The sequence below is a fragment of the Pleurodeles waltl genome, chromosome 10 (genome assembly GCF_031143425.1).
Source record: "Pleurodeles waltl isolate 20211129_DDA chromosome 10, aPleWal1.hap1.20221129, whole genome shotgun sequence".
NCBI lineage: Eukaryota > Metazoa > Chordata > Amphibia > Caudata > Salamandridae > Pleurodeles > Pleurodeles waltl.
Window position 1 is genome coordinate 918,914,387 of NC_090449.1, and position 24,428 is coordinate 918,938,814.

The 24,428-nt window shown below is 42.3% G+C and overlaps 1 protein-coding gene across 2 annotated transcripts in view; it reads right to left on the minus strand.

Annotated features, from left to right (window-relative positions):
• The window catches only part of ITGB8 (integrin subunit beta 8), a 298,148-nt gene that overhangs the window by 52,185 nt on the left and 221,535 nt on the right, over window positions 1-24,428 (minus strand). For both annotated transcript variants that reach the window (XM_069211685.1, XM_069211686.1), the window contains one exon: window positions 19,800-20,205. In XM_069211685.1, the coding sequence (XP_069067786.1) occupies window positions 19,800-20,205 (406 nt within the window). The remainder of the gene's footprint in view (window positions 1-19,799; window positions 20,206-24,428) is intronic.

The following is a 24,428-nucleotide window of genomic DNA, read 5'->3' on the forward strand; positions in this document are numbered from 1 at the left end:
CCGGACATTACTGTAGTCTGAACAGACATCACGCACTCATGCTGAGGAGTCCCCACCACCATCGCTTTATCCAATAATGGTTTAAGTCGTTAATAATTAATTGGATTTCTGACATTCTCATCTTGTTCTATGCATAGAAACTAGCTATATTTTTCTACACCTGTGTGGAGTCTTTTTGTGGTGTATCTTCTGTTATTACTGTGTGTGTGTGTTGAACAAATACTTTACAAATTACCTTTCAAGTTAAGCCTGCCTACGCTATACCAAGTTACCAGAGGATGAGCACAAAGTTAAGTTGGGTTGTGGATTTTAACTTGCCCTGACAAGGATTGTGGTCCCTACTTGGATAGGGTGCAGGCGGCTGCCAACTAGAGACCCAATTTCTAAGAAGTACCTATGTGAATGCTGGTTTGTTTGTGTTTATTATTCAGTTTTGATCTGAAATATGTTTGGACAACATATTAATCGTGAACTATTTTGGTTGATTTTTGTTTTGCCAAACATTATGTACAAGGGGCTGATATAGTCTACATGACTTTTCTTTTTCTTATGATAACTGGAGGATGCCTTTCTCTCTCAATATGCTTAGTTTGTTATAATACATGACTCCTGTATTGGGTCAAGAATTAGATACACCTCTGTATCCTATCAATATACCTTGACTGTGCTACCACTCAATATATTTGGAAATAAATTTACTTCAACACAAAATGTTTTTAGGTCTACAAAAATTATTAGAATGCTATAAATATTTCTCATATTTTTCACTATATTATCAATATAAATTATTTGATGATAGTTATTAAGTGGAGAATACTAGACAATGCATACCTCTACAAATTCTTAAAGTTGATGGGAGAAAATAATGGATTTTTTGGAAAATGATGGTTAGATAAGGCCAGTATTCTGAACACTCATTTGATGTGTTAGGATTGTCGGTCTGCTAGAATAAAATATGTTTTTTTTCCAACCAATAGATCTAAATGTGCTGTGATCACAAACTTCATAGACAGCTTAAATAATAATCACTGGCGAGTGCCAATTTACGTTTTTGGGGAAAAAGATAAAAATCATAATTTTTATTGTTGAATCATCTAGAATATTATTGTTAACTGTTTATGGTCATCCCTTTATATGTTTACATTCAAATATCACAATTTCACAAATGTGAGTACTGAAGGATGTTAAGTGTCTGTACATTAATGTGATTGTAACAGAAGATGTCTATGTGAATTATGAATTAATCTAAAATACTTTTGCTTGATGGTTTAATGCACACAATTATAGAAGGTATATGTTGTGTTTAGATTTTTTGGGTCATTTACTAATGTGGTAATGTGCCCAAGCACTGTTTTATTTGTTGCGTGTTAATATATTGTATTGACTACACAATTTTAGTAAATGTGATTTTAGTGCTTGCCTGTTATTTCATGTATTTTCTCAGCCCTGGGACTACAACCTACTTGTGTGTATCTTTTCATCTGCACAACATCCTTTAAATATATGTGGAATTTGTATGTCTCTTTGGGACGACATTAGAGTTATTTTCTGTATACAGAGAGCTTCTCTCGCATATGTGTATAATATTTAATAATATATTTTTTTTTTTTAAAGGTTAACCTTAGGAGTAGATCACCTGTGTTGTGGAACAACTAGGAATGTAGCATATACCCTACAACCAATCATATTTGATGTTTACCTAATAAAAATCCCTTGCGACTAAAATAAAGCTTCGCAGAAATTCTATGGGAGACAAAGGCCTAAACAAGAGTATTTAAAATACTGAATGCAATGACAAAAACATTTCAGTTTCAAGGTCCTCGATCCAGATGAAAACTATGGTTATTTGTAAAAAAAAATTAACTTGATGAAACAACTTTTTTAAATCTTTGCTAAGATTTGCAAACTAAGTTTGCAGTGGGTGTAAATTGTTTCCTGCAAAAAAAATCACTCACACAAAGGTTTTTAGGGTGGAAAATGCTCACACAAAATAGTATGTTCAAAAGAAATCTCCCCCCATAAATGCTACAGAACCCTTTTTAACAACAAGCAAATGTTTGTGATTCATTTCAATTTCATGCAACTAGGCAGTTTGTTACCTTAAAACTGTTCCTGGACACCCAATGTAAGAACTAACTTTTTGGACATTCTTGCCAGGTTGTTATTAGAAGGAACTTCCATGTCCTCTTTTCGTGCACATAGAAAACATCTGCTCAACTACACGTATGCAGGCCTTGGTCATAGAGAAGTATGGCATAATATTCAAAAAAGGGCCAGATAATCATAACATGATTAAGAGAGTCCTGCCAAATGGTCTTTCTTTTTCCAAAAGGAGCAAATGTGTATCAAATATACTGCTAAAAATGACAGAATTACCAAACTCATAGAGGAGAGTAAAGTGTTGAGACTATGACATCACATTCATAAAAAAAATAAGTTTGGCTGCAAATGTATTGGAATCCTGAGTGTTATTGTTCTAAAAACTCAAACTCTCATTCTGTTGCATGGAAGTTCCTATTTTACCTAAGTGCTTATGTTACACCTTCAATTTCCTAAACTTAAAAATATGAAAGAAAACAAGTTAAAATATCACCAACAATATCTATACGTGTCTAATGCTAAATGGGTCTCTAACTACTGCTATGTAGACTGATAAGGGCACTGAATTGGGTGCTTTCTTGTATCTTAGATCTGTCTAGATGCAAACACTTGATCACTGGCAAGATGGTCACCTGAAAGATTGTCAACACCTATCTTACACCGGGCATCCTAAACACAACGTTTAAGGCGTGGTGGCATTTGTAACCCTCCAGTGAATTCTAAAGTCATATCTGGCCAGTGCTCTAATCTCATAAACATAAAATCTACCATTTTAGAAAAACTAAAAAAAATCCCAAGCATTGGATGTGTGCTCAACACTACAGCACACATGCAATGTGTGGTCTATATGAAAAATATACATATATATATATATATATATATATATACCTTTGATAATGTATGCTTCAAAAAGGTGTTCATGTTTGGTGAAAAGACTGGCCCAGCTATATTAATAAATTTGGCTTTGCATCAACACATTTTTTAATTTGTGCTGATCCACCCCAGTAATGCTCCCTTGATGCAAGTGACAGAAACCCCTGCATATGTGTTTTTGCTATGAGAAAAGAGCACCTTTTCAGTGTGAAACACCTTTTACAATTGATAATAAATACTGTGTAGTGAGACTTTGCAATGCCTTGTGTCACTTTGCAACACTTTGCACTGACACAAATCCTGAGTAAATCTGGGATTTTTTGTTATCCAATAAGACGCAATAGTTAGCACCACATAATGTGTCAGGCTAATGACCAGGTGACTTTATTGGCATAAAAACTAATCCCATCTGTTTGAAGTGTCAGCCGTGTAAGCTGAAACATATTTCTTGTCATTTTATAATGACTAAATATGGAAAATTGAAAACAACAGATTTCTTCTGGGACAATACCCATAAGCTCTCTTGGCAAACATAAACACGTTCTTGGACAAGCAGTCCTGTTTCTTCTCCGTTCACCACTGAGAATAACCCAGAATGCGTTTATAGTTGATATTACTACCTGCAGCTTACAACTGACATCAGATCTTACAGACTAGGGCGCATATTTATAGGCCCCTAGCGCCACAGGAGAGTCACTTTTTGTTATGCTCCTGTGGCGATAAGCACTGTGACGTATTTACAGGGTGGCGTCACCTTTTAAATACAGCCTCTTCCCACACAGCACTGTGCGTGAAAGGGGTGTGCAATGGGTGTTGCTGTGGGCGTGCACAACACCCATTGCATTTCAACACTGCCTCGGATTTCTGAAATTTCATAAACCTGAGGCAGCGCCAAAATCCAATGCCACCTAGGGCGTAATGAGGAGGAAAACTTTTATTCTTCCCTAAAGTGTTCCTCCTTGTTCTTTTGCTTTTTATATGCGTGCTCCATTCTGCAGCTTCCCGCACATAAATAATCACACCCCTCAAAGCAGACATCCTTGCATGATGGCGCAAGGATGCCTCCGTTGGCGCTAGCATCTGAATTTAGCCCAGTGCAGGGGACAACACAGGGGTGCGCCGTATTCCCTTAAATATCCCTAAGTTTCTAAAGTGAACCAGCACTGCGCTGCCAATTTTGCACCACTTTTCCATAAATCTGGCCGTTCTAAGGGGTGTGCATTTGTATCACTTCTTAACTTTCCTAAGGAGTCCCTCTTCTTGACCTTTTTCTAGGTTCAGCTATACTCTCTTCTCTGCACAGAATCTTCTCTTTATTTCCATGTTTCTACCACTCTAGGTCATCAGACTGATATTTCAGAGTGAAGACACCGCAATGTTGGCTTTGAAAAGGGTTTTGGAGGTGGGTAAACTATTGATTAGCTACTGGTGCCCTCTATGCATATGTTTCTATTCACAGCATCCAAGCTCTGAGGATTAACTAAATTCCTTGTATCTTGTGATGATAGTTGTAGTGGAACCTCTCTTTGTACAAGTTCCTGAAAGTTTAATTTATGTCCCAGGAAAGGGGCTTTTATTTCAGAAAAATCCTAGGCCTGAATTTACGAGATTTTGGCACAGGATATTGCGGCGTCACTTTGCCGCGCTGTCCTGCATCAAAGGGAAAGGGCAGGAATGCACCATTATCTATGGCATAAGGCACATTCCTGTCCTTTCCCTCTGCACTGGTGCCATTTTGGCAGTGTAGCACCAACATAGACACGTTTCACCATGGTGCAAAAGTGCCTTCATTGTATGCAGGATTGTTTTTGTGTGCAGGAAGGGACAGCTTCCTGCACAAAAACAATGCTGGGAGGCTTTTTCCTCTTTCTATGTGTGTGGCAGAATGCAGCACACATAGAAAGAGGAAAATAAACAAGGAGAAACAGTGATATTTCTCCTTGTTGCACATCTCCTGGGGAGGCCTATGGTTTTGGGGATTTCCAGGTGTTAGACCTGGCATCTTTTGGCGTGGTCTCCCCTTTTGTTTTTGCCTCTGCTTCCCATGTGTTGAGTGTGTGCTAAAGTGCAAGTGCTCCCTGTGTAAAATGTATGTGTAATTAGCTTATCCCTGATCGGCATATTTGATTTACTTGTAAGAACCTAGTAAAGTGCACTTGAGATGTCCAGGCCCTCTAAATTAAATGCTACTAGTGGGCATGCAGCACTGGTTGTGCCATCCACATAAGTAGCCCTGTAAACATGGCTCAGACCTGCCACTGCAGTGTCTTTGTGTGCAGTTTTAAACTGTCTATTCAGCTTGGCAAGTGTACCCACTTGCCAGACCCGAACCTTCCCTTTTTATACATGTAAGGCACCCCTAAGGTAGACCCTAGGTAGCCCAATGGGTAGGGTGCAGTGTATATTAAAGGTGGGACATGTATTGATGTGCTTTACATGTCCTAACAGTGAAATACTGCCAAATTTGTTTTTCACTGTTGTAAGGTCTAGCTCTCTCATAGGTTAACATGGGGGCTGCCTTTAAGTAACTTTAAGTGCAATTTCCCTTTGGGAGTCAATAGAAATTTGGAGTTTGGTATCTCTGAATTTGCAATTTAAAAATACATCTTTTAAAAAAGTTGTTTTTTAAATTGTCATTTTGGAAATGCAACTTTTAGAAAGTGAGCATTACCTTGCTTAAACCGTTCTGTGACTCTGCCTTTTTGTAGATTCCCTGTCTGGGTCAGACTGACAGTTGGGCTGTTTGTGAATCCCCTCTAAACAGTGAGGCTGGGGTGTATTCTGCGTTTCCTGATGGGCCATCTGAGCTAGAGTGGTAGGAGGAGTGGTTACTTACACCTGAATGGGCTGTGCCTACCTTCACACAATGCAGTCTCCAACTCCCTGATGTGTGTCTGGGTCCAGGCCTGGGCAGGGCAGGATCCTGTGAACAACAGAGACTTTCCTTTGAAGTTTGCCTACTTTAAAGGCAGAAAGAGGTATAAGTAATGGACCCAAAACCCCAGATTTGTAGATTACTTCTGCAATCAAGAGGAACCTCTGCCAAGGAGAAGAGCTGAAGAGCTGGAGGACGAGTGCTGCTTCCTTGCCTGTAACTGTGCTTTGCTGGGTTGGCCTGCAGTTGCTGCTTCTTCCTGAGAGAGGACAAAGACTGTACTTTGTTGTGCTTTCCTGCTTGAGAAGAATCTCCATGGGCTTTGGGCTCCAAGGGAAATTTTTGATGCACCATCTGCGGCGCGGCTGAAAAATGACGCGCCACCCACTTTGCAGCAAAAAACAATGCTCCACCTGCATCACTGCTGGGAGATCAATGCATCGCTGCAGGAGAAACACTGCAAAACCCGCTTGCGGCTGCTGATAATGATGCAAACCACACGCAACATGGTGTTCTAACACCGTGTGACCGGATTTCTCAAGCATTGTCTATGGGAGTCAAAATCATTGTGAACCTCATGGATCCTAGGTGCCCTATCTGAAAATTGACACATTGCTCTCTTGCAGGAGAGAAAAGCGACGCATCGCCAACACGACCGGAGAAGAAATGATGCGTGGTGTCCCTTGCGAGTAAGGAATTGACTCATCACTTAATTTTCCTGACGTACGCTCACCCTTGCGCCTTTATTTTTGATGCCAACCAAGAACTTTGTTTAAAAACAACGTTTTCATTGTTTTCTATGGAGTAAGATTCTTATTCCTTTGAAAATTCATATCTTGACTTGTGTATGTTGGATTTTTGTTATTTTGGTCTTGTTTGATTTAGATAAATATTCCCTATCTTTCTAGACTGGTGTGGTGTCCATTTTGTAGCGTTCTTACTGCATTACTGTGTGTGTTGGTACAAATACTTCACACATTGCTTCAGGGATAAGCCTTTTTGCTTGTGCCAAGCTACCAAGGGGGTAATTGGGGGTTAATCAGGTGTGTTTCTCTGTTGCCCTGACTAGAGTGAGGTTCCTTGCTTGGATAGGGAGTAACCTGACTGCCAGCCCCCATTTCTAACACCAGGTTTACAAGGTCTTGTAAATCTGGGGATGCATCGAAAGCCATGGGTATTGTTTGGGCACAACCATTGCAACGCCCATGGAATGCCTCCCTAATGCAGAGTAAGGCAAACAGAGATTTGCGCTGCCTTGCCTTACTCCATATTTATGAGGCTGTTCAAAGCCACGCCAAGTGGATTTAGTTGACTTCATAAATATGATTTAGTGGTTTGCTTTGCCACTACGTCACAAAAGGTGGCGCAACAACAGCACAAGGGCCTCATTAATATGGGGCCCAGTGTCATTAGTTTGAAATGTCTTTTCCACTAGGTTCAGCAAAATCGTTCTAATAATATTGAACCAGTTAGCAGGTAGAATACGAACAGAGAAGATCAAGAAACAAATTACTTTAAATAAGGTTGTGAAACATTCTAATGCAGTAATTCACAAAAAAGTGTGAGGGCAAAAATATTTTTAAAGTACTTCTTACACAGGCTTAGGTAGCGGAGGTCGAGACCAAGACTTAATTCTATTACAGGTGGTTGGGGAAGCTGGCATTGATGATAAAGTTATAGTGCAGTCCGAAAATGTGTGATAGTAGTAAATCGTGATAAATATAGGAAGAAAAAATAAAATTGATCTAACCATCCTCTAAATATATTTAACATAATCACCAACATAACGAAAGGCTTCAGTCGTCAGCATGCAGACTCTAGGAAGGCTTCAGCCTGGTCATCTTCTAGTCATCCTGGTCATTTCATCCTTGTCATTTTTCTGGAGTGCCACACTCTCGGCTGTGCACACGACACACGCAATATATTTGCAATATCCCAAGATATTCAGATCATCTTGATTTGAGCTTGTGAAGTCTTTGAGACTTGACAGTGAACAAACGTTTGACCACACAGCAACACAACTTAATTTATAAAACTTTGTTTTTATTCTTCATATGTCCTGTAATCCTGATTGGTTTCAGTGACTGAAAAAGCTTAAATGGTTAGACACTGTGAATCGTCTCTGCACTGTGGTTAATGTCAGGCTTTTCCGTTTAGTCTTTGCACATTGCACTGAGGATCATTGAAGTCACAGAAAGCTGTTCTGTCAGAGCAGTACGAAAGGAGCGCTGCAGTCTTCCAGAGAGAAAACAAGAGAAACAAGTGGTATTACCCAGAGCCAAACTGGAGAAGTGTGTGCAACTCGAAACACCGGTAGATCGTCTGGCAAGACAATTCATTTACTAAGAATTTTGGGAAGTTAAGAGTCAAGCCTGTAAACCTTTAACCAGATTTGCAGGTCGAGAAGACAACTGATCCTGAATTAAAGGGCAATCAAACCGATAATAAAGGTACTGCTCTGAAATGTTGAGTGAAATAATTTGATACAAAACAATGTAAGGGGTTTAACTTTAAATGGCACAGAGAAAGAGAAGGTCTCACTGTGTTCACTTTAAGGGGCATCATTGATGTTAGGGAATCCTGTTGAACAACAGTAAACTTTAGAAATTGTTGAAATTGTGCAGGGGTTTCATAAGAACTATTTGCTATTTTACTTGCCCAGTTTTGAAGCAGTCATGCCTCCATCACCATTTGTGTCCCATATTTTGGGGGGTTTATGTCTCAATGGACGTTTCACGTTTCACACCATTTACCAAAAAGCTGTAACATGCATTTAGTACTCAGAAGTACCTAGATAGCTTCCCCATTTTTGCAGAAAATTCTCACACATCTCAAGTACCTTAGAAGTTCTTGATAATCATATTTGCATGACTGTTCCGTTCATCAGAATCCCAGTTTTTAGGTTTCATATTGAAATTAAATAGGTGTGTCAGTCCGGTTGTACTGCACTTAAATGACAGAGTGACGTGGCTATGCTTTAGCTAGTGCCTGATTGTCACCTTGCATTCACTAATCTTTGGTGTTCAGGATTAAGGTTGGGGCTATCAACATGAGCACCAAAGGGTCAAACGGCTTTCCTTTATTCACGACACAGCTCTTAGGCAATACTGTGGGCAACAGATCGTGTGTGTTAGGTATAAATTGATTTTGGGGTCCCAGAGCCATAGATGGTTCTTAAACTCTTTTGCACTCACAGTGAATAATATTTGCAGAGATTAAAAAAATCTCTGGCTAGTAGGAGGGTTGTAAACGACTGACAAGGTTGTGACTTCTGCAGTCAAAAACAGACTAGTCCATTTTGTTGGGTTGCAGAGATAAAAATCATACACCCCTGAGTACTTTTCATTGCCTTATATTTGGTATCCTGTGTGAGAGTTTATAATGAGTTGAAGAGGTTTAAACGTTTAGCTTTGCTTTTGAAGATGCATCCAACTGACTAAGTCCAGCATAATATTTATATAGCCACATATGAGACGCTAATGGTCAACTCTTATTTTCCTGGACACAGTACTAAGGTCTTTTATTTCTGAACTTCTATGAGTTCTCCTCTGGTTTACCCAGAACAGAGTTGAGAGTTCCTTCCTATTGTCCCTTTGGCAACAGTCATTCCTCATTGGTAATCAATCATTGTCTTCCTCTGGACTGGAACCTGCACTCTTTTTATTGCACCGTGACCTAGATAATTCGAGATACTTGTCTAGAATTGTAAACATTCATTTGCAAAACCTCCTCTAGAATACAACACAGGTCTTTGCTAACTTCCTGTGGTTTTCAACCTCATTCTCCGTGGATTAATTAAAAAACTATTGTAGTACATACAGCACCATGTTTGTCTATTGAGGAATGGGTACACAGGTTTCGTCCAAGCTAAGGTTAAACTGGAGAGAACTAAATCTGCCAAATGTATTTTGTACAATCAAGTTTACATAACAAGAAATGAAGAAAAATAATTAGCTCTGCTTTCCAAATGTAAAAGATAGTCCTAAGGCTGAGGGAAAACGGGTGTGTTCCTTGATTTATGACCTCAGAGGCACAAACGGAGCAAGATCAGATTGCTAATTTGTTTAAAAAAATGTTCTTCATGGATCAGTGCCTGATTGCTAATATTATTTCACATATGTGACGCAATACTCGAAGTTTTCTACATATTTGTTAATTGTTTCACAATCCACTTTCTTCCTTTTGCCCAGGCGCAAAAATGTTTATAGAAATAATCTGTTTTCTCCATCTCCATTAAACAAGCATCAAAAATGGATATAAACGACCTTGATCAGTTTTCCACACAACTACAAAATTTACATTTTATGACCTGTGCTCTTTTTTTGCCAATATACTTATGATGTTCCCAATGAGCAATATATAAACTGATCGATCTCCCTTGGTCACCAACAGCCCTCTTCGAGCACATGACTAGTGGAGAAGCTCTGTGGAAAGGAGGATTTTTCCCACGCTAGAATCCAAACGTTCGTCTTAACGCAAGTAGCTGCCAAAGGGTAATAACTTGGTAGGGAGTTACCCCAGTCTCGTCTTTATGCTGAACAGACGAAAGTGTCTGAAGCTGCAAAATATAAAACAAAGAGTTGAGAGTGTAATTTAATTAATAAATGCAGTTCCAGCTTAGGTGGTTAAACATCAGCCACCATCTGAAGAGGTGTTCCTTTGTACAGTGCAGACTCGTGGAGACACTGGAATACTAAAACACAAATTATTGTTGATTTTAAAAATACAATGTAGAAAGTTTTTTGAGTGCTTCAGCTCACACTAGTGTAGATTCGGGGGGGACGGGGTGTGGGAAGCTGGCAGGTTTGGGGTGTTCTAACGCCCTAATAAATGTGTTATGTAGTAAATAGTTGGGAACAGGTGTTTTCAGTCAGGCATGGTGAGATGCCTGTTGGATTTCACCTAGGATGTTCACATACACACACAGACTAACAGACACACGTGCATATTTACACACATAAACTCCTCCTCTCCGTTCTGTATATCTTAAAAAAAAAATTACAAAATATTTTGCTTTAAATACCACTAGAAACCCACACTTTCTCCCTTTCCACTGCCCCATAAGCCCTCTGTGAGAAACTGGGGCTGATTGCAGAGGCCCCCTAACTTTTTGCCCCCATTTTCCACTTTATACTGGTGTTTTCCTGACTCTGATGGTGCCCTGGGTACTGCTAACCAGTCCCAGGGCCTGTGCTCTGTGTAAAATGGATATGCAAATTAGGCTAATTATAATTGGCTAAGTTAACCTACCTATAAGTCCCTAGTATATGGAAGGGCATGTATGTTTAGGGACCACAGCATAGGTGGTGCACACCTAGGTGCATTGCTGAGGTGCCCAGTGTCATTTTAAAAGCAAGCCTGCCTTGCTGGCTGCTTTTAAATTAAAGTTATATGCAAATTCGACTTTGGAATTAAAGGTACTTCCAAAGTCTTAAACTACCTTATTTTTACATATAAGTCACCCCTAAGGTGTGCCCTATGTGCCCCTAGGGCTGGGTGCCATGTAACTATAAGCAGGGACTTTATAAAAATAGATTTATAAGCCCTGGTGAGGTAAAAACAGCCAAATTCGTTTTTCCCTCATTGAAGTAAATGGCCTTCATAGGCTAGAATGGGCAGACTTTATTTAAAATTTTAAAGTCTCCTTAAATGTTACATACCAAGAATTTGGTATCATATTGATTGTTATAATAAATCCCACAACTTCCAGTTGTTGGATTTAATATAACTAGTGCAGGTAAAAAGTTTAGACTTTACCTAAAAAGTTGCCAATTTCAGCTCTGCATTGTTTTCGCTGCTGTGCTCTGATTGGCCAGCCTGCAGCAGCTTCTGCCAGGCTACTTTAATGAGGTGTGAAGTGGCCTGACTTCACACAAAGGAATGTGCTTGGGGGAGAGAATCTCCCCTCAGCAGATGGTGAGGCAGGAAGGGGGAGGGCTGCCAAACTGGTCTTCAAAGGCAGAGAAGGACATTTGCAGCACCCAGCAACACCCCCACATCCTGCAAACCCAGACAGCTAGGTGCCCCCTTGATTAGATTAGGAGAGGGCAGGAGAGGGGTGTGTTTATGATTTTTAGCCACACCAGTGGGTGGGCTCAGCCAGATCTCTCCTCTAAAAATCAGATTCATCCATTTTGGATTTTTAGAGACTGTTGCCTTCTGGGATGGATTTTTGCCACACTTCCCAGGAAGTGGTCATCACAGGGGGACGACCCTGTCCCTGATTGGAGGATCAGGGCCCCCCTGCTTTTCACCCAGGAGCAAGGATAAAACTGGCAGACCTGCACCCACGCCTCAGATCCCCACCAAATTTCAAGAAGAAAGAACTACAAGGAGAAGAAGGACTGCCCTGCTGGACCCCTGGCCTGCACCTGGACCCTGCACTCAGAAAGACTGCACCAGCTGCACACTTGGGCTTCACCACAAGAAGGACTTTGCCTGGCTTCCACTGGTTCAAGGAGGGACTCCCTGTTTGCTACAGGTGAAAAATTGCTAACCAGAGTCCCCTGCACCAACTCCTGAAAAAGTGACCAGCTGACCACTGTCCAGTGGCCAAAAAGGAGTTTGCGCCAGGTGCACTCTGGGAGTTGAAGTCCGCACTTCCCAAGGACCATCACAGAACTTCTGGACCCTTGGGGTGAGCTGTGGACCCCAAAAGAACCTTAAAAGAACATCTGGGTGAAGCCCCAGAAGTTTGGAAAAGATTGGAGAAATTTTGGAAAAAAGCTCCATAAAGTGACCGACCCGACGCGGAAATTCTAGCCGGCTTGCCTCAACCGCGACCCGGCCTGACTTCGTGGTTCGTCCCGGTAAAGAAAAACATCCAAAAAATAGACTAAGTCCGAACGTAAAAAGTTGACCGGGACCTTCCAGCCATCGTATCCGAGAAGGGCTCCACGGACGTCGGATCAAGATCCAGGTTTACCCCGGTCGAAGGATTTTCATCTCGAAAAAACGACTAAGTCCGAAGGTAGAAATCACCACCGAGGAAACCGACTTCGCGTATCCGGACAAGGGCTCCAGGAGGTCGGATCCAACTGGCAGGTTCGTCCCGGTGAAGAAAAACTTCAAAATAAAGACTAAGTCAGAAGGTAACTTTTTAACCGAGGCTTCCCGCGACCTGTAGCCGAGCAGGGCTCCATCGCGGTCGGCCTGAAAGTTTGACTTTGTCCCGGTCCTGGTGCAACCAGATGACCCGATTGGCGCTTTTTGTTTCTATGCGCTAGAAAATAATAATACTTTAAAAATTCATATCTCCGGTTCCCCTGAACCGATTTTAATCGTTTTTGTGTCATTTTAAAGATAAAAATATAAGCTATTTTTATAAATTGGTTTTGGATTTTTAAACTGTTTCCTGTGTTTTATTTAATTACTGTTGTGTGATATTTGAATGCTTTACACTTTGTCTCCTAAGTTAAGCCTTGACGCTCGATGCCAAGCTACCAAGGGTAGAGCTGGGATTAATTTATTGAGACCTAACTGTACTTACGTGGAGGTTTGTGGCTTGTTGCTAGGTGTAGGTACCTACCTGCCCTACCAATAACCCATTTTCCAACATAATTGGAAGCAGCGACGGGATCCTGTACTTGTGTTCAATATCACGTTACAGTTTTAGATAAAACAAATTAAAAATCCTTTAAATTGTCCTAGTGCAAAAATTGTTTTTAATTTTTAATTTTAATTTTTTTTTTTAATTAATTTGGATTAATTTCAATTATTGAATTTTTGTAATTTTTCTAAATTCCTGTTACCAATTTTTGCAAAAAGTTTTTGTTGACACAAAACTAGGGAACCATGGAGCTTGATCTGGCTAGCCTACCTACACTGACAGTAGTCCAGCTTAGGGGGTTGTGTGTTGAGAGAGGGTTGCCTGCAACCACTAATCTCAGGAAGGAAATCCTAATTAAATCCCTGACAGCATGGGCTGAGGCCCAAGAGGTAGAGACAGAGGAAGCTCCAGAGGAGGAAGAAAAAGAGGAAGATGCTAACTCTAACCACTCAGGGGAGGGAAGGCATCAGACCCCAAGTGAGGAAGAGGAGGAACGGTCCTCACTGGATACAGTCACTAGGGGCAGACCCAAAGCTAGTGGTAGGAAGAGGGTCCTTTCAGGAGGAGAGAACCCATCCATCAGGGAAAGAGAGCTGGAAGCCCAGCTAGCCTACATAGCTTTGGAGGCAGATAAGCTTGCCCTAGAAAAAAAGAAGTGGGCAAGCAAAGAAAAAAAAGATGGAAGCAGCGATAAAGAAGCTGAGGTGTCCATGGGTGGGGGAGTTTGCCCCAGATTACCCAAGGGGGTGGTTCCTGCTTATGTAGAGGGGGATGACATAGATAAGTGGCTAGGGGCCTTTGAGAGGGCACTCCAAATGAGAAGGGTTAGGCCTCAATACTGGGGTTCCCTTTTGTGGGAGTTGGTCCCCAACTCAGGGAGGGATAGGCTTCTGACCTTAAGGGGGGAGGAGGCAGATTCATACCCTAGTATGAAGAGGTGCTTAGTCAAGAAGTTTGGTCTGACCCCAGAGCAATATAGAATGAAGTTCAGGGACACCCAGAAGGTCAGTACCCAGTCTTGGGTTGACTTTGTGGACACCTCACTAAAGGCACTAGAGGGCTGGATTATTGGCAACAAAGTTAATACTTATGAGGGGTTATACAATCTGATCATGAGAGAGCACATCTTGACCAATTGTATCCAAGAAAGGTTACGCCAGCATCTAGTGGACTCTAAGCTGACCAACCCTAGAGAGCTAGGGGAGGCAGCTGATGAGTGGTTGAGAACCAGGGTGGTTGTCAAGTCCCAGGGGGGAGACTCCAAGAAGGGGGGGACAGGTCCCCAAAAACCTAAGGAGGGAGGTGGTAAGCCCACCACAGAGACTCCCTCTGTACCCCAGAACCCTAAGAAGGAGGAGAGTAAATCCCACTCCCACTCTGACATGCAGAGACAGGGAGACCCAGGGTTAAAAAAGCTCTTGGACAGTAGGGCTTGCTTTGACTGTCAGCAGACAGGTCACTTCAGAGGAGATGCAGCCTGTCCAAAGAAAGTGGTTAGCACTGGGCTGTCCAGTGTAGCCATAGAGGAGGATTCCTCAGATGATGAAGTCCTCCTAGCATTGTGCTGGGAGACAGGACCAGATGGTAAGCTGGTGATCCCTGAGGGTGGGAGTAGGCACTTCCACCACATTCAAGTGAATGGGATCCCTACCACTGGCCTGAGAGACACCTGTGCCAGTCACACTGTAGTGAGTGACCGGTTAGTGACCCCAGACATGTATGTCCCAGGAAAGACAAGGAAAGTCAGGATAGCCACAGGGGAGGTCACCTCCAAACCTGTAGCCATAGTGCCCCTAGAGAGGGAGGGTATCCTTGACTGGATTAGGGTGGTAGTCAGTGCTGACCTTCCCCTAGATTGTATCCTGGGCAATGACCTCCCAGAGGTGAGTCTGGTCACAGATGGGGTGGTCGCCCAGGGCGCCCCCCCAACCCAAAGTCCTGGGGAGTCAGTCCCTACAGTTAGGAGACAGGGGTCCCCAAGAAAAGGAAAGAAGAAAAGGAAGGGTAGGCCACTCTTAAAGAGAGTTCCAGGGAGCCAAAGGCCTTCTGCCCCAGTAGGGGGGGAGCCCAGAGTTGGCACTGGTGAGGCCTCACCTGACCCCAAGGAAGTCCTGAGTAGTCAGGCAGCTGTCCAGATGCAAGGTGTTGCCCCTGCACTGACAGAAGGGAGAGTGGAAGGAGGGTGTCTGCCACAGGAGGTGGTAGCCCCCCACTCTAGACAGCAAGAGGGGTGCCAGGACCCCAAAGATGCCCCTAAAGCAGCTCAGCCACCTGTCAGTGGAGAGCTTAGGGTGTGGTTCTGGGTACTGACAGCTGTCAGTAGCCTCTGCTGGGTGCTAGCCTTCCTGGCAGCACTGTACTTGGCCTGGGAGGCAGACCCCAAGGCCAATAGCAAAGTAGGCCCCCTGACCCTGTTGGTCATGGTGGGGTTGCTCAAGTGTTGGGTGACCTCTTTGGGTAAGCTAGGTCTTGCCCTAGCAAAGTTAGGAGTAGGGGAGGTGGGCACCTCACTACCCAAGTTGGCAGAGAGAGAGGAGGAAGACCCCCCTAGAGGGAAGTTTCAGTTTGGGTTGGGTCCTTTTACTGTTGGGATGGCTTCACTACCCAGAGGGAGTGACCCTGACAGGAGGATATAAGGCAGAGTAGGCCCTGCAAAGGGACAGCCAGTTTTCTTCACTGTCTTCCTCGCCTAACAAGCCAGGAAGACTCTCCCAGGGTTGGGCTGAGTCTCCTGGGCGTGTGGGCTGGGGGGGGGTTGTGTGAGAAACTGGGGCTGATTGCAGAGGCCCCCTAACTTTTTGCCCCCATTTTCCACTTTATACTGGTGTTTTCCTGACTCTGATGGTGCCCTGGGTACTGCTAACCAGTCCCAGGGCCTGTGCTCTGTGTAAAATGGATATGCAAATTAGGCTAATTATAATTGGCTAAGTTAACCTACCTATAAGTCCCTAGTATATGGTAGGGCATGTATGTTTAGGGACCACAGCATAGGTGGTGCACACCTAGGTGCATTGCTGAGGTGCCCAGTGTCATTTTAAAAGCAAGCCTGCCTTGCTGGCTGCTTTTAAATTAAAGTTATATGCAAATTCGACTTTGGAATTAAAGGTACTTCCCAAGTCTTAAACTACCTTATTTTTACATATAAGTCACCCCTAAGGTGTGCCCTATGTGCCCCTAGGGCTGGGTGCCATGTAACTATAAGCAGGGACTTTATAAAAATAGATTTATAAGCCCTGGTGAGGTAAAAACAGCCAAATTCGTTTTTCCCTCATTGAAGTAAATGGCCTTCATAGGCTAGAATGGGCAGACTTTATTTAAAATTTTAAAGTCTCCTTAAATGTTACATACCAAGAATTTGGTATCATATTGATTGTTATAATAAATCCCACAACTTCCAGTTGTTGGATTTAATATAACTAGTGCAGGTAAAAAGTTTAGACTTTACCTAAAAAGTTGCCAATTTCAGCTCTGCATTGTTTTCGCTGCTGTGCTCTGATTGGCCAGCCTGCAGCAGCTTCTGCCAGGCTACTTTAATGAGGTGTGAAGTGGCCTGACTTCACACAAAGGAATGTGCTTGGGGGAGAGAATCTCCCCTCAGCAGATGGTGAGGCAGGAAGGGGGAGGGCTGCCAAACTGGTCTTCAAAGGCAGAGAAGGACATTTGCAGCACCCAGCAACACCCCCACATCCTGCAAACCCAGACAGCTAGGTGCCCCCTTGATTAGATTAGGAGAGGGCAGGAGAGGGGTGTGTTTATGATTTTTAGCCACACCAGTGGGTGGGCTCAGCCAGATCTCTCCTCTAAAAATCAGATTCATCCATTTTGGATTTTTAGAGACTGTTGCCTTCTGGGATGGATTTTTGCCACACTTCCCAGGAAGTGGTCATCACAGGGGGACGACCCTGTCCCTGATTGGAGGATCAGGGCCCCCCTGCTTTTCACCCAGGAGCAAGGATAAAACTGGCAGACCTGCACCCACGCCTCAGATCCCCACCAAATTTCAAGAAGAAAGAACTACAAGGAGAAGAAGGACTGCCCTGCTGGACCCCTGGCCTGCACCTGGACCCTGCACTCAGAAAGACTGCACCAGCTGCACACTTGGGCTTCACCACAAGAAGGACTTTGCCTGGCTTCCACTGGTTCAAGGAGGGACTCCCTGTTTGCTACAGGTGAAAAATTGCTAACCAGAGTCCCCTGCAACAACTCCTGAAAAAGTGACCAGCTGACCACTGTCCAGTGGCCAAAAAGGAGTTTGCGCCAGGTGCACTCTGGGAGTTGAAGTCCGCACTTCCCAAGGACCATCACAGAACTTCTGGACCCTTGGGGTGAGCTGTGGACCCCAAAAGAACCTTAAAAGAACATCTGGGTGAAGCCCCAGAAGTTTGGAAAAGATTGGAGAAATTTTGGAAAAAAGCTCCATAAAGTGACCGACCCGACGCGGAAATTCTAGCCGGCTTGCCTCAACCGCGACCCGGCCTGACTTCGTGGTTCGTCCCGGTAAAGAAAAACATCCAAAAAATAGACTAAGTCCGAACGTAAAAAGTTGACCGGGACCTTCCAGCCATCGTATCCGAGAAGGGCTCCACGGACGTCGGATCAAGATCCAGGTTTACCCCGGTCGAAGGATTTTCATCTCGAAAAAACGACTAAGTCCGAAGGTAGAAATCACCACCGAGGAAACCGACTTCGCGTATCCGGACAAGGGCTCCAGGAGGTCGGATCCAACTGGCAGGTTCGTCCCGGTGAAGAAAAACTTCAAAATAAAGACTAAGTCAGAAGGTAACTTTTTAACCGAGGCTTCCCGCGACCTGTAGCCGAGCAGGGCTCCATCGCGGTCGGCCTGAAAGTTTGACTTTGTCCCGGTCCTGGTGCAACCAGATGACCCGATTGGCGCTTTTTGTTTCTATGCGCTAGAAAATAATAATACTTTAAAAATTCATATCTCCGGTTCCCCTGAACCGATTTTAATCGTTTTTGTGTCATTTTAAAGATAAAAATATAAGCTATTTTTATAAATTGGTTTTGGATTTTTAAACTGTTTCCTGTGTTTTATTTAATTACTGTTGTGTGATATTTGAATGCTTTACACTTTGTCTCCTAAGTTAAGCCTTGACGCTCGATGCCAAGCTACCAAGGGTAGAGCTGGGATTAATTTATTGAGACCTAACTGTACTTACGTGGAGGTTTGTGGCTTGTTGCTAGGTGTAGGTACCTACCTGCCCTACCAATAACCCATTTTCCAACACCCTCTCATATACTTCTTCTCAGATAATGTATGTTAACAAGACATTCAGCGTGATTGTTGAGAAATATGAAGCTCATACCTCCCATCTTACTGACCAAGCTACGCCCCTGACCAGTACCTCTTTATCAATGTGCACTTTGAGAATAAAGCTACACGTTTGACTACACACGGCCAGTTCACAAACCTGGGTCTCAGTCTGGCTGTACTTGGATCTAGTGCACAATTAATACATTAACATTCAGAAAATGCTGCACGCATGAGGTCTTACAGGAAGTCAGAATCTCAGGCAAGAAATAGTAACCCTCAATTAAAGGTCGAGGAATCTCCAACAATATGTGTGCATCTTTGGCATTTTAATGTGTGCCAGTACCACAAGGATACACTATAAACACACAATGCACAAAGTCTAATTAAAAGTATGCCTATTCCCTTCTTTAAGCTACCTACCACTGAATGAGAGGTTGTGCAGCTATGCATTTTTTGAAGTTGTATTGCTTTTCAGTTATTAATTTGTCTCTCTGCAGACGTTGTACACAAACTATTTATTGGCACAACATATATTCCCCTCACTGGGAAGTTTTGAGCTTTACCCACAGATTGTCATGTGTTTACACTACTAACCGTTGCATATAAAATGCACTTTGTTACCTAATCTTGATTAATGGCAACTGTAACATGCTCTTAAATCTATATTTTAATCTTCCCAAATAATGTCCGTTTATGTAAAACCAGGGCCCTCCTGCTCAGGCAAATGGGACGGTTTTGTACATGCAGCGTGAACTGCCTACGTTTATGGACACCTTGAAACCTGCCAGTTGGCAGAACACATGGCTGCTGCTGGGCAGAAAAAAATCAATACACCGGAAAATAATAGAATATTCTATGGTCAACTCGTTAAGTGCTAGACTAAATCTATGCCAGATTAGGTTTTGACTGAGCATCATAAGACACAGAACCGAATGGTAAAAGCAGAATGGTAAACTGTATGCACCATCTATAATATATCAGCACTGGTCAGTCAGTTGAAAACGTTACTTGCAGGACAGGTCAACACATATATATTGATATAGCCAGTAAATTTGCCAGATTATTATCCTCAAAAGCCTAAATGAAAACGTATGGATTAATAAACATTTGCTTTTAATTTGTGTGCTTACCATTACACATCTTTCCATCATAGTATGGGCACGAAAAATCGTCTATTTCACAGTATTGTCCATGTATGTTGCCCAGCTTGGTTTTGTGGCAATGGCACTTCCCACATATGCACACACCCCGACCACTGCAGGAGGCTTGTCCTTGGGACCTCTTACAACTCTCAGGAGAAACAATATCCTTATCTGTAGTGCAGGTCTTTTCTGAGGAATGTAATGTTTGTCCATCTTGAGACGTTTCACTGACACATTGTCCATCCTGTCTCCTGCTGCCATCACAAGGGCAGGTACAGTTCACATTTATAATAATTGTAGAAGTTTCATTGAAACCAATAGGTTTGATTACAATGTAGTTTTGGCCTTCAGCCACATCACATCTGCTTAATGCAAGAGTTATATTAAGAAGAACCTAGGAAACAAAGACACAAGATATCATTTCAAATAAAGGCATCAAAAAAAATATTTGTCAACCAAAGACACAAGGCTTAGTTCAAATGTGCGAATCAAAGAGCAAAAATGCAGTCCGCTTTCGTAAACTCCAAATAACGGTTAGTGGAAAGATTAGGACGCTGGAAAAATCTGCAACCATTGCAGACGTCTTTTCAGTTACACAGTCAGATTTAAGGGCAACAACATGTATGTTTGCAGAGGCTATTAGGAATACAATTGAAAATTAATTTCAAGATCAAAGCAGAGTGGAACAAGTGTGCAAACTAGTTATCCCCAACACCCTCATGCCAGTGCTTAATTTGTGCTTGTTGTTTCTGGTGCTGAGCAGCAGCACTTATTTTTGAGGGCCGGGGCTTACTCTTCTGCATCAATCATTTGCTGCGAGCAAAAGACACATCTGGAAAGACGGAGGAAGAGTAAGACGAAAAAGCGTCACAATGGGAGAAAGCAGAAACCTGCAAGAGTGAGTTGAATGGGCAGAGCGTAGCAGTAAATGGATTGGAGAGGCCTGAGATGCCTTCCAGATTACGCTACCTCCGTATTCCGTGTTCACATATTTAATTGCACCAGCCGCGTGCTTAAGAGGAGGGCTTTGGGCACCGGCACATTTTTATTTACAAATTAAGCACTGCCTCAAACTATTTCCTAATGGCACAGGTCAAGTGGCTCTTAACCTATTGTCTGCAAATCTCTGGTGGTCTGGGACACCTACTCAGGGGCTGCGTGACTTCTTAGAAAATGATATAAATTTGAACAGATTAGGAAAGTATACGTAAATGAAGAAGCAAAATTTAAATTTGAAAATTTGCAAACATTGTGCATGTCTAACAAATGTCAGTGAAATTGGAGGCTAAAAATTAAGATGGTGTCCTCAAATTGATTTGCAGGAGCAGAGCAAGAACATCAAACAGAAAATATATAGTATGGGCAATGAATTTGGAAAAGCTCCACCTTCTCACTGAAATTAAGATTTTGAATTTATATATTTTGGGGGAAATAAAGTATTTAATCATTTGTTCGGCTTCCAGTTATGTCTCAGTGAGGGTCGTCGGATTTTAAAAGATTCAGTGGAGGTTCCCAGATTCTAGTAATGAATAAGTGGGGGGTCACAGAAGCCAAAAGGTTAAGAACCACTGGTGTAGAGAACATTACTCCTAGTTTCTATAAACAGGTACATTTTCAACCGTGATATATGGCGAGATGTTAGCACAGGAATTTTAATTATTTTAGAACATTTTGTATTATTGTGAAGGGTTCTAATGGCAGATGTACTATTTTTTTTTAAATGGCCAAAGCATAGCTTCACATTTCACTATTAAGAAAAACATGGTGCCCAGATTGTTAATGGTTTTATGTTGGGGCTTCATCACTTTTGTGGCACAACCACAAAACATTATCCTTTTTGTCATTCACAAAGCCACACAAAGTAATTTTGCATGGCTTTATGTGGTTTAGTAAATACAAAAGCATCATAAAGTAGTGCATAGCGGAGCTTTGTGTTATTTTTTTGTTGGGTGGGTGGAGCATGGGTATTCACATGCATCCACCCATGCATTTTGATGCAAACCAAGATTTGCAAAGACTTATAAACCTGGGTTTGCAACAGAACGGTGTGCCTACCCGAGAAAGGTGTAACAAGGAAAAATGTATTTATTTCTCCTTATTACCTTTTCTTTCTTTGTGTGGAGGGCAGGCCAAAGACAAACAGGGCATACTACCCTACACAAAGCTGTTGCACACAATAAAGATGTGTGCGCTGGGTATAGACCAGGCCAGTACACCCTATCACAGGGAAGGTGAAACTCCAAAAAGTGAATCACTGCCTGAAGTATAAACAGTAGATTAGTGAAAGATAACAGACTGTTTGAAGCTGCCGGTACACTTTTCACTGAAGTAGGAGAAGGGAGTGAATAGGTCCTCTTGCAGTCTGTGAGATACTACAGACAACAGCAGAGAGATGCAAGGCAGTACCTGGAATCTCCTTGCCCCTCTTCCAAGGAACACTCACTGGACATACACTGAGTGTGTGTGACATCTCAATGTGGCACACAGACTGTGTGCCTCCCAAAAGCTTCTATGTTTCTGCTTGTGCACTAAGGGGCATATTTATCCTCGTTTTGTGCTGAATTTGTGTCATTTTTTAATGCAAATTCAGTGCAAAACGAACTCCATAGTTATACTTTGGCGCTTGACCCGTCTAGCACCAAATTTATGGAGTTAAAGTCATTTTTTTGGACGTGGAAACCTCTTTTGCGTCAATCAGATGCAAAGTAAGCGTTCCTGTGCAAAAAATGACTCTATAGCCTCAGCTCCATATTTATCCCCGTGCTAAAATCATGCATGGGGAGGAGGAGGGGTCAAATAATGGTGCAAAGTTTGCTTTGCACTATTATTTAATGACTGAGTTGGGGCAGGCGTTAGGGGACCTGTGGTCCTATTTCCATGGTGTAACACCATAGAATAAGCCCTCAGGTGCCTTCCCCAGACCTCAGGGACACCCCAACCCACACCAGAGGGACAGCAGAGGATGGGGGACCCTATCCCAGCTAAGTATAAGTAAGAACAGGTAAGTATTTTTTAATTTTTAAGTGCCATTGGGGGCCCTGAAGTGGGCCCCCCTACATGGCACTGGGTGCAATTGTCATGCGCAGGGGACCCTGGTCCCCTGCACTGGCCATTGGTGTGGTGGGCATGACTCCTGTCTTTTCTAAGACAGGAGTCATGTGGTATGGATGGTTTTGCGTCAGAAAATGATGCTAGGCTGGTTAGAGTCAGTGTTTTTTACTCTAACCTGCATGTCATATTTTGAGGCAAAACCCCCTTCTTCCATAGCACAAGCCCCACCTGGCTATCATAATTTTTTTTTTTATGTTAGCCTATCCTTTGCACCGGCTTGCACCATTCCATTCATATGGTGCCCGGCTGGTACTCAGAAATGGTGTAAGCCGCTGCTAAACGTTTTGGTGCAAAACTGCGTTGGTGCAGTTTTGCACCAAAAAGTAAAAAAACGAGCCTTAGTATGTGGTGCGGGGACAAAGGCAATAGATTCCCTGGTGTTCTTAATATGCTACAGACCCAGGAGTAAAAGAAAAGACACTTGGAAATCACTTGGTGCAACCTTTTTTTGATAAAAGAAAATAAATTAACATGCCTATTTTCTGCATCATGACATGGCGATTGAGTTCAATGTAGCACACTATCTGTGTGCATGTGAAAATGTATATTCATAACAACATTTATCAATCATATTGCATGAAATGAAAACATAATTACTTTTGGTATTTAATATGTGTAAATTTCTAGAAAATTGAATGGCTCTAATTTAATTATCCACAAAAGAAAGAAAATTTGAGTTAGATATACAAAGATTTCAAAATGTGCATTTTTCGGGGAGAAGATGTGGGCTAGTGATTAGAGCTGCTGACCTAAAAACCTAATAGAATCACAGCCTTTTCACTAGACTCATAATTGTGTGATTTAGGAAAATTACTTAATCTCCCTACGCCTAAAACAATCATGTCTCAGATCAATATCCTCTCCTACCCATGTAATGTAGTGCTCTGTTGCTTCCTAGCTAGGATTGAACAATATAAATACCAGTAAATACATATATTCAGGAAATGTAAATGTTTACAACAGTCATACGACTTACTGAAATGTGTGTCAGGATGGAACTAGTTTCACATGGATCTGTGGAAACATACTGAAACTCACTGCCCTGATGTGTGTATGTTAACCATCTAAGAGGTTTTATGACAATTCAATGTTATGGCCATTTCTGCTTAAACATCCCAGATTTTTTGCCTATTCCTAGACTTTATGTAGCTTGTATTAGGACTCGGTGATCCGTGACACTGCTATTAATTGCCACCTAGGGTGCCCTCTGATCTTAAAATTGTTTTTGGCACTCACCAATATGGTCACCGTTTTGGCTTGCCAGGTACTTTTTATTAGCAGTAACGTGGGAACTGTAGGTGGTGCTTTTGCTATTCATGACAAATTCTAGAACTAGATCTCTTCTGCATTTTCCTTTAAAAAATATGATGAAAATATTATCAAGTGTCCGAGTGAATCATCAGAAATCCTTGGTAAAGGCAATGATCACATAACACCTTGAGGATGGTAATTCAGTTTATGTGGCATTTCATCTGTACTGGCTTAGAAATCTGCAGGTTACATTGA